This window comes from Cryptomeria japonica, chromosome 9 (assembly GCF_030272615.1).
Source record: "Cryptomeria japonica chromosome 9, Sugi_1.0, whole genome shotgun sequence".
Classification (NCBI taxonomy): Eukaryota; Viridiplantae; Streptophyta; class Pinopsida; order Cupressales; family Cupressaceae; genus Cryptomeria; species Cryptomeria japonica.
Window position 1 is genome coordinate 208,067,087 of NC_081413.1, and position 11,766 is coordinate 208,078,852.

Below are 11,766 nucleotides of genomic sequence, written 5' to 3' on the forward strand. Positions count from 1 at the left end.
TGTTGCGATCAAGGATGCTGAAAATAAAATTAGAGCTAAGGAAGCATTGCTGATTGCTTTGATTGATTCTAAGATGACTAATGTGATGGGACTTTAGACTACACATGAGATTTGGGAGAAGCTTGAGACCTTGTATGAAGGAAACAAACAAGTGAAAGTTGCTAAGTTGCAGATCTTGAAAGGGAAGTATGAGATGTTGAAAATGGGAGAAGATGAGAACATAAACTCCTTTATGGCTAAGGTGAATGAACTTGTCCTTGGTATTAGATGTGCCAGTGGAACCCTTGAAGAAGATGAAATTGTTGCTAAGGTGCTAAGATCATTGCCTCCTTCTTATAAACATAAGGTAGCCGCTATTGATGAGATCCAGAGTGTGACTATTGTGAGAAGAGATATGTTGGTTGGAAAGATTGCTGCATTTGAACTGAGCGTTCATTTGGTGAATCACATGGAAAGTCTGAGATAGCATTTAGAGAATCTGTATCCGGAAAGAAGAAGTGTGACCCTGATGAATGTAGAATATCTAGATATGAAAGAGAGAGAAGAGAGATGGAAGAGAAAGAAAGAGAATTGGATGATCTTGAAGCATTGATTGCCTGAAGATTGCCTAAAGGTGCTAGTAAGTATGATGGTAAATTGCCTTTGAAATGTTTTTCTTGCAATAAGATAGTACATTTTGCTTCTAGGTCCCCGAAGAGAATGTCTAAGTATGCACATTTTGCTTCTAGGTCCCCGAAGAGAATGTCTAAGTATGATAGGCATGATAGAAATGATAGATATGAGAAGCATGAGAAGTATGATAAGCCCTACAAGTCTAACCGGAAGTATAAGCATCAGAAGAACTATTATTATGTTGTTGATGAAGGTGTTATAGATGAAGAATCAAAAGGAGATGAAATTGTGTTTATTGCTATCAAAGAAGATGGGCCAATACCTATTAATTCCACAAGCTGCACTATTGAGGAGAAAGCTTTAGTTGCTAAGGTTGAAGAGAAAGATGAATGGGTGATTGACAGTGGTTGTTCACATCACATTGCCGGTGATAAAAGAAAATTTGTGAATATGGAGAGGTATGATGGTGGAATAGTAAGATTTGGAGATGGCAAAGTCTATGTGATCCGTGGTAGAGGTTCTATTTCATTTGATGGTAAGCATAACACTGATGATGTCTTATATGTTGAAGGTTTGAAGCATAATCTTTTGAGTGTTGGACAAATGGTGGACAAAGGTTATGACTTGCGATTTAGGAATGGAAAATGCAAGATCCTAAATGCCTCCCGTATAGAGATTGCATCAGGAACTAAGATTGAAGGTAATATATTTCATTTGAATGCCGGTGAGAAAAATTGCTTGATTGCTCAAATTGATGAAAGTTGGTAATGTCATAGGAGAATTTGTCATGTTAATTTTGACTCAATGATTAAGATCAGTTCTACCGAAGCTGTTAGAGATTTGCCTATAACTGTTAAGCCTGCTAATCCAGTATGTAAGGAATGTCAAATGGGTAAGCAAACACAAATTTCTTTCAAGAGTAAGCAACATTCATCTGATGGATTGCTAGATCTTGTGCATATTGACCAATGTGGACCTACTACAATAAGAAGCGTGCAGGGTGACAAATATTTCATGTTACTAATTGATGATTATTCCAGGATGATGTGGGTTGATTTTTTTAGGGAGAAATCTGAAGCATTGGACAAATTCAAGATATTTAAAGCAAAAGTTGAAACTGAGATAGGAATGAAGCTGAAATGTCTGAGATCTGACATAGGAGGATTGAAGTTGAAGTTGAACATAGGTTTTGTCACAAATGCAACAAAAGTAATATGAAAGTGAAAAATTGCCATTATGTGCAATTTATGACACTACGCTAATGCAAAGGGCTAACTTTTGGAGGCTATAACTTTGGATCTTAGAAGTTGACCTTGAGACTTTTTGTTAAATTGAAACTCTAAGAGACCTTCATGTCACCATAACTAACTTGCTTTTTTTTGATGAATGGGCATTTCCATTAAAATTTAAATAGAAATACACTATTCACAAAAAAATGTAGGGGGATACAAGATCACCCCTCAGGAGTCATACGAGCAGCACCGAAAAATAACATCAAACACAAATAGCATTGATTAAATACTAATACGATATTTTTTAGGGCTAAAATCAACCTCTATAACTCAAATAGCATTTTTTTGTTCCCAACATTATGATGCAAGGTTGAGACACATTTTTCTAATTAGACAAAGCATCCTGGTGAAATAGAGAACACTATGCCATATAATTTAATCCTATTTGTGACCACAAGTACAAATATATATGAGAGAAAAAATAAAACGAAAAGTGAAAATGTTTATGGATTAGCTACTGACTAGCTCACATCATTTTAAGTGTGAGATTAGAACGCAAACAATGTGATTGGGGAGATATACTATAACAAAATGATGTTACATCATAGAATGTCTAGCCAACAAAAATATCCAAATCTAATACATCTATATCTTGACAGTTGATTCCTTATTTGCTTATTTTTTATTTTAGTTTTGATGGAGGATTTTATATCATCCATAAAGAACTTTTAGCTATTCGATATGGCAACATGAACCTTTAAGAAGTCAAGTAAGGGCTTTGGGTTCTTCCTATGTAGGTCTCAAGTTAGATTCTCTTCAATTAGGTTTACCTAGTTGTAGGCTTGATCGAGCCAGATGTACCACTCGAAGAAGTGATAGGGGGCCTTGCCCTATCAACGAGTTAAGCTTCGACTCATGAGAGTGACCTCTCAATTCCTCTTGATATAAAAAAGAAAAAAGAAAAAATAAGCCAAAGACAAACAATATTTATTTCGACAAATTTACAATCTTGACCTCATCTCTTATGATTTTAGAACCTTGCACTTACAAGACTTGGTACCATTCAACTTCACCAATATATCAAGAACCTTTAAAAATATTCATTATCATATTAAAAACATTCATTCATTTTAACTATCTCCATGACCGCTCCATAATATAAAAAACATTCATTCATTTTAACTATCTCCATGACCGCTCCATAATATTAAAAACATTCATTCATTTAACTGTCTTTATGACTGCTCCTTAATAATAATTTAAAAATATTCATTATCATATTAAAAACATTCATTCATTTTAACTATCTCCATAACCTCTCCATAATATAAAAAAACATTCATTCATTTAACTGTCTTTGTGACTGCTCCTTAATAATAAATCGAATCCACAAAATTGACTTATTTAACTGTCTTCATGACCGCTCCTTAATCATAAATCAAACCCACAAAATCACTAATTATGACGGCTCATTCCTTCATTTAACTGTCTTCGTGACCGCTTCTTAATAATAAATCGAACCCACAAAATCACTAATTGGGGCTACAAGAAACTACAATTTAGAACTCGCAGAGCACATCTCAGTCTTAACTTTTTTGTCCATGGCTCTCTGGGCCATCAAATGTTCAATTTCACCCTACAATAATGGCATCCACAGCGAAGTGCCGCTTAATACACCCAACAGGTTTAACACACAACAGCCACTACGCCGATCTCCTCCTGCCATTCACACGAGCAGGAGGAAGAAGAAAAGGAACTTCTCTTCCCTCAAGATACTAACCCCCAAGCCTCCTAACAATAGAGATACTGACCTCGTCTTTTACAGCAGACGGCTCTACATGCTCTGTAAAAATGCACAGGTTGACGAAGCAATCAGATTATTACGTTCGATGGAGGACAACAAGGGATTGGTTCCGGACACGGTAACATACAATGTTCTCATCAATGCCCTCTGCAGAGATGGGCAGCTGGAATTGGGTCTCTTGCTGCTGGGTGAAATGCAGGACAAGGGCTGCACTCCCACAGTTATAACATATACTACACTCATTCATGGCTTTTGCGAAGCAGGCCGACTGGAATATGCTTTAAAGCTTCTGGATTTGATGCGAAGCAAGGAGATTGGAATTACCCCAACTACGGTCACATGCACGGCCCTCATCCAGGGTCTATGTGCACAAGGGGAGCTGAAAAGAGCCCTGGATTTGTTGAATCAGATGAAATCTATGGGACCCAATTGCGCCCCCAATGAGCTAACATATAAGAAGCTCATCCATGGGCTATGCCAAGAGGGGTTACATGAATTGGGTGTGGAGCTTTTGCACGAGATGGTTCAAAGAGGCTTCAGGCCTGATGAGATTACTTCTAGTGCACTCATTCGTGGGCTGTGCCAGTCGGGGGCGTTTTTAAGAGCTGCTCTTTTTGTCAGTGAGATGGTTTATGCTGGGGTTCAGCTTGATCTTGCGACCTACGGTTGTCTCTTAGATGCTCTTTGCAAGGTGGGTGAGGCAGCCCTTGTGAGGGATACAATAAGGCTAATGTGTGAAAGGGATGTGGCTCTTGATTCATCTGCTTACAGTGGTCTGATTCAGAGGCTGTGCGACAAAGGCATGGTGGATGAGGCTGTGGGATTGAAGGAGGAGATGAGAAGGAAGGGAATTGATCCTAACAGCGTGGCTTATACTAGTCTAGTTGACGGACTCAGACAAGCAGGGAAAAATGACCATGTATTGGAGCTGGTTCATGAAATGGAGAGCAAGGGGCTTCAGCCTGTTGGTAACATTTTAAAAGTATTGTTTCAGAGTTTTTACAGTTAGATTTGAGCTGCTTTAAATGGGTGAGATCATGAGTCTGTTTCAGTTGGGCTGTGTTTATTTTGAAAATTTATAAAGCTTAGCAATGGTGGTTTCTGGAATGTTGCTGTGCTCGCTCCGGGTATCTTAGGAAGTTAAGTGCAAAATGGTAGCTACATTAATCTAATACTTCTCTCTCTTATCAGCTCCAAAATGACTCTAGCAGAGCGGCAATTATCATCAACCATGGGACCATTTTACAGCAAAAATGTAGCAGAATTATCTTTGGGTGTATTGAGAATTGCAGCTTTAATGGGACCACTAGGAAAGCTATTTAGATTTGATGGTCTACAGGGATGTGGCAATTTCTTTTAGGATTAGATTTAATCCTCAGGTCATCAGGATCACCTACCTAACTTTCAACCGATGCGTACCCTCACTTTAAGCCCGCCTAGTAATTGAGCTATGAGCCTCATTAGCTGGAATGTGCCAAAGAGTACTAACAAGAGCTTATCTCAGATATTTCATTTTTATACCTACTATTTGGTCATTTTCTCACTTCTGCATGCTCTTTATTTGTCATCCTGATGATGGATCCAAAGTTGATTAATCTTGTTGAGATTGAGCCCTGAGGCTCAACAGCTGAAATATCTTAATGAAGAAAATTTGTGAGTTACACCTGCTTTCGAAGCAGGTATAGATAGTTCTTATCTGAAATTATCCAGTTAGTAGCTAAACTAATGTCATTTCTAATAATCAAGGCTGGCTAGCAGTCTTGTCCTGACTCCTAACTATGGGCAGTTGGCCAAAGAAGAGTCCGTTTCTATTTTGTTTGGGCAAGAAGTTTTAAATTCCTTTGGTGAAGAAACTGTAATGTGCCTTCAGTGCAGAAGGTTCAAAGCACCTCCAAAGGTGTTTGATATAGAAAAAATTTCCGATTTTATAAAATCAACTTGCTAGATCTGTGTATCTGACTCAGCCGTTTATCCTGTATCGAGTGACACAGAAGAATGCATTTTATTTGATGCATAATGAAAACCACTAAGAGGTGTTCTAATGAATAGGATGCACTTCAAAAAGCATACAGTAGAGATGAAGTTTGGTATGGCGTCAAAACTCCTCTGAAATAGTTTAGCTGTTGCAATTGAGTTGAATTAGCATGCAAATAGTGGAAGTTGAACTGGGCACTGGAAATGTACTTAGATGTTGTATCTGAAGTGGAAATGTTGACCATCAAATGGCACTACTTGCTGCTGTAAAGAAATGAAGTATGAACTAAGCTATGTATAAGACAAGAACAACTCTGAAATCCACCGTTAATTGATTATATTTAAATGAAGAAACAACTTGATGACTGAAAAACCATATTAATCTATGATAAGAATGACTTGTCCTCATATGCTTCAGGCATTTGGTTAAATGTAATCTCTTCACTGTTGAATGAAATCAAAGCTGAAACCACTGTAAGTGATTTGTTACCTTCATAAAATCAACTTTCATGCTGTTTTGAAAAAGGAACATACAACTTCTAAGAATCTTGCCAAAGAATCGATTGATAATGACCAGTGGTAACTTGTAAGAGTAAAATCTCATCACGAGCAAACTGTGAGATGACAACTCCGAGTACTTGCAGCTCAGGGCAGTTCTCCATCACCCCTCTCCAAGTTCAACATATTTTTACATACTTCATTAAATGGAATGATATTTAAACTCGAGTTAGAAGATATTAAATCAATTGTGTCTTTTCTCTTAGCAGGAGCTCTGCCTGTCAATACGAGGCAAAGAGCAATTTCACATGTAATATGTTACCAATGTACGTCTTAGCATAGACTCGACAGGCTGAGTTTTGTCTTGGAAATGGATTCAGTAAAAACGAAATACAGAATTGATACTTTAAAACAGTTGATTTTCAAATTTGTTTCTGCAAAGATTACCAGACTCAGATCCAGAACAAAATCAACAATCCCCCTTTGGGCCTGAGATGAAGCCCTTTCCTGTAATTCATGTGGTATGAAAATCATTTGCCTGAGCCCTTTCCTGTAATTCATGTGGTATAAAAATCATTTGCTTGAATCATGAGAGACATCTTGTTACTAAGACCTTCCAAACTGTTTATTCAACAACATCTAGGTACATGGGTGTACTTTGGTTTGGGTAAACTTCGATTTAGAAGATTCTGCATGGACTATTTGATAGTTTCTGAGTTTCACTCATTTGGCAGCACTTGAGTTTTTGACATTTTGAACTGTGGCAAATAAAAATTTCAACAAGGTAGAGGTGCCAGAATTTTGATTTCTGGAATATAGTTGAAGTTTCTAGTATGGAGGCTAAGGTAGTTTATAGTGTAAAAAATATTCTAGATTGAGCAATGAAAAGTCTAAAAATATTGTAAATTGGACTGTAGATGAAATTTCCAAAAATTTGTACATCTCCAGTTTCTATCAAATTAGAGAACATATAGTTGCCCCTGTAATTTGTCTCGCTTATGTGTCTAATTGCTGAGCCACTTTTTAACATGACCTCAGAAAGCTTTGAGTAATGTAGTCTTTAAAAATCTATTAGTGGTTACAAGTAGCATGGCTCAAACTGCCCTAGTTCTCAAGGCACAGAAAATTGTGTGAAGTTTTTTTCATTGCGGATCGCTGTAGACAACCTACAGCAATTTCCCAAATTGGAAACCTATAAATAGTATGGTGAACCCCAAAATATAGAAAAATCACATTACCATATACATAAAATTTTCAAAATAAAAAGAATTACTTGCAATATATACGAAGTAGTCCTGATCAACTAACTTGATATTGTACTTCGTCAAGCCCCCAATACGAAATGCTGCATAATACAACCATAGAAGGAAAACCCATGTTTAAGGTCAACCCCCAGGCAGCACACAAATTTGATGTGTGAGCGTGACTTCCCTTGTGAAAGCTTTTAGGAGGATTGTGTCTTCTTCATTCGCCTTGTGCAATGGACTCCCTCCAGATTTGAACTTATGACCTTCTTTATGGAACTAGTGCAGACCTACTCAGGTCTTCAAATGAGATTCACTGTACTGAAAATGCAAAACATACAAATATCAAACAGTCAAGTTTCAGTGTTCTAAGGTTTAAAGAACCACCTGTGATGCCAGTATTTTTTTTAAAGAGTAATCATGATGCTACAATACATCCCGATTTTTATCTTGGAAAATGCAGGGCATCATAAGAACACAACAAAAATGAACTGTCATTTTTCCTTCAAAAAAAGGCTATAAAGAAGAAAAGGTCCTACATATTTAATGACTTCAAATTAGAGATTGGATACAGCTGAACGTGTACCCTCGAAGAATTTTTTAGGCATAATGACGGTATAATATTCCTATCCTTTCCAAGCCATATATTTCAACAAATGATTCAAAGAAGCCGTTACATTGAATCCATTGAAGCCAATTATGGTAAAAGATTAGAGAGCATTTAATTGAATATTTTTTACAAATCATATCCTTATACATGATTGGCACCTGAAATGACTCCCTTGTTCTGATCAAATTGCCTGTTAGCATGCCAAAACTGTGATAATTGCAGAGTTCAGTCACAGAATGTTTGGAAAATGGACAATGTGTTCTTCTGTAAATAGCTTACCATGGAAGCCAAACAAAGCATATGCAAAGAAACGGTATATTATGGAAAAGGCACAGCTCGGTAATTAAACTCCAGCCGAAATTTGGAAATTATTGAATAACTCTGATCACTATGATGCTGCAGCCTGATTTGTCTCATCTTATCTGGATTAGTCTATAATAAATCAAGTTTTGCTCATTAGATCTGTTACAAACAGTTGACTAGAAATAGAAGTCCTGTACACTTACCCTCAACTCTAGTGAAAGGCTGAGAGCAGGAAGAAGATGATTCTTTTGCCTCCCACTTGTCAGGTGCCAAATAGTGCCAAATAGCAGCAAGTTCAAACCTGCAGGGGCATGGTATGTATGCCTTGTTTGTATACACTTAGATGTCTCCTGTACGGAGTATAAGGTAGTCCCATATATTATGTCATTTGTGAACCCAAAAACAGATTGCCTGGTATCGTGAACCAGGATCCCCTTCCATTTCCATTTTCCAAACTTTATGTTTAAAGCAAGTGCATACCAAAGAGAAATTGAAATCAAGATATAAGCATGATCGTTGTACCCTTTTGCATTATGTGATAATGTGCTTGTTTTTGACTTAAAGCTCTATGTATAACACAGCAATCTGGCAATCAGGTAGGCACAGTTGAAAATTCATCTTTACGAACAAGGTGACATTGGAAGCATATGTTGTACTTGTTAAATTCAACAAACCAGAAGTCATGCATCCTCAACATCAGCAGCAGTCCTCTGCATTATTTAGCTTGTTCATGTTTCATGAGTGTTTATAACACTACTCAATTGTGTTGTATACCATACATTATTAGAGGCTTATACAAACAAAACTATTTTATATTGGTGAACATTATAAAGTGGGTCAAATAACTAGTCTGACAACGTAGATTCATGTAAAGGACACTACACAGTTAAATGAATATGTATTGTCCCATACACCACATATTTCCTTTAGAATGAATTAATACAGTTCTATGCAATCAATTATTTGCATTGAAATTAAAAAAAAAAAAAAAAAAAATTTCATTGAACTGAATCTACACAATCTACTCCTTCCATACGCTAGTTATTATTTGAATCAATTTAGGCTCATTTTTATATTAACTAAAGATTTTAAAAGTCCAATCAAGATACGTATTTGTTCCACAAAAAACATAAATGGTATCTAATTTAAGAATCCTCTCCATAATACTTGCTAACGATTACTTATTACAAGTTTGTATTCAACACAACAATCGTTTGAGGAAGAAGAGTGGGTTGTTGAGGAAGGTGATGGGGAGTCTGCGCAAGTTTCTTCAAATCCTCCCTCTGAGGATTATCTTGATTCTGAGACAACCTCTAAAAAACGTGCTAAGACCCAAATTTCTTGGTTGAGGAGTTCTTATACTGGTGAAGGTGATGAGGAAAATAAGGTTTATTCCTCCACCGAGAAAGAAGAAAGTTTGTTCTAGATAAGGTGAAGGGTAAAGATGGCACCTCAGTGAAGAAACATGTGGAAGCGAAAGTCAAAAACAAAACGATTGAGAAAACGCATGTTGAGAGCAATCTGAAGATTTTTTCTACCGTGTAGGGAAGGATCATGGCAAGACCAAAGGTAAAGAGAAAATGGGGAGTTTGATATATTGATCAGAAGATTGACCAGCATGAGCCCTTGGAGGATTTTACCCGTTTCAATATAGATAGGGATAAAGTTTATGATCTTCTTGGCTTGGCTAAAGAGGGCATGATGGAGCAATTCAAACTTTCAAAATGGTTTTTCTTAGAAATCAACCATATTAATGTGAAGTTAAGGGCTATTCAAAACAGGTTGGATTTGGTTGAAGGTCGTGAGGATCTTTTAAAAAATAGAGCTGAGAATTCTAAGATGTTGGCCATTTTGGAGAAGGCTAAAGATGTTAGCCTTATGAAAAATGATTATGAGGGCTATATTAAGTCGCTGTAGGATACAATTCAGAAGGTGCACTAGAAGCTGGAAGTAGTTGTGAAGGTTAGCCAAATTACTATTGAAAATAGTGTTCTCCATGTTCTCAATGACAAGGTCAGAATTTGAACACTGATGTGCTGAAAGGGAAGTTGAAGAGTGCTGCTAATATTGGTAAGGGTTTGATTAAAGGTAAAAAGGTTTCGTCTGATTAGTAGGGGCCAAGTGCTCGCACCCGTAGCCATTCCAAGGTGCCCGTGGAAGATAAAAAAAATGGTGATTCAGGAGGTGGTCAGTTTCCATGATCGCTTGATGCAGAAGGATATTGAAGCTGCTAAGATCCTGGAGGGTTTACAGTAGTCTTTTTGGTCCCCTTTTTTTTGTTTTTATTTTTTATTGGTTTGTTGATGGTTGGGTGCCGGTTGGCTATGCATATGTTTTATGCAATGTTTTGTTGTAAAGAGTTTCAATATCCCTTCAAAATCTGTTTTTATCTTCAAAATCTGTTTTTATCTTTAATTAAAAAAAAAACATCTTATGCATGTTAAAAAGAATATAGATTGTCTTGCCATTGTTGAAGATTGTAATCAAATTAGCATTTGGTGATGTGTCTCACTTAACTTTCTTTGTCATATTGAAATCACTTATTTGACAATCGAAGTGAATTTATCATATGTATTTACAACAAGATAACAATAAATATAATGTGGTGGATAATGTGGATTTCTACCAACGTTGCGATTTGGTGTCTTGACTTGCTAGTCTTTGACCTTCTCTCTTGAGTCTTCATCGATGGGTGATGGATTCTTGGAAGGCCTTAGTTTTTGGTAACATTGAGCTTGTCCCTTGTGCTAAGAGGTTTTTTGTTGCTTCTTTTGTTTCTTCTATTGATCGTGATTCGGTATTGAGCAATCTGTGGGCTTTCGGGTGGTCACTCTCTCTCGGTTAAACCTTGGACAACCTCTTTTAACCCTCTTACCAAACCACTTAGAGTGCATCTAGTGTGGATTAGTCTTCCCAATCTACCCCTTCATTTTTTCAAAATTTTTTGGTTTTGAGGCCATTGGAACTCTATCGGTCACTTCTTGAAGGTTGATGATACCACATCCTTCATGGGTCTTTCTACATTTGCATGCATTCTAATCAATATTGACATCTCCATACCCCTTCTTGGAGATGTGGTTCTTATGGTTGGGGATAGGCCATGGACTCAATCACTAGATTATGAGGACATCCCCTTTCGATGTCGTCATTGCTTCTCTATTGGTCACTTGGCCATGAATTGTTCTCTCTCCCGTTGTGAAGGCACTACCATTTGGTGGAAGGACACTAATGGTGATCACCTGACTCTCTTGGCTTGGCTTCTGATTCTTCCTTTGATAACTCTTCACAGACTGATGATCCTAGAATGATGTTCCGCCTCTTACTACTGGTGTGGCCCCCTCTGGCCTCATGGATACTTCTTCACTTGTTGCTCTTGTTCTGCTCTAGCCTTTGGTGGTTGACATGTTGCTTGGTCGACATTCTGCTCCTTGTGTTGACAATCATAGTAAGGGGATTTCCCCTCTTGATTCCCCTTGTGATGGTGTTCCA

At 37.2% G+C, this 11,766-nt stretch overlaps 1 protein-coding gene across 1 annotated transcript; it reads left to right on the forward strand.

Annotated features, from left to right (window-relative positions):
* Positions 1-3,355: 3,355 nt before the first annotated feature.
* LOC131044528 (pentatricopeptide repeat-containing protein At1g09900) lies at positions 3,356-6,111 on the forward strand. Its single transcript, XM_057977873.2, has one exon. The coding sequence runs from the start codon at positions 3,446-3,448 to the stop codon at positions 4,655-4,657; it is 1,212 nt and encodes a 403-aa protein (XP_057833856.1). The 5' UTR covers positions 3,356-3,445; the 3' UTR covers positions 4,658-6,111.
* The last annotated feature ends 5,655 nt before the right edge of the window (positions 6,112-11,766 follow it).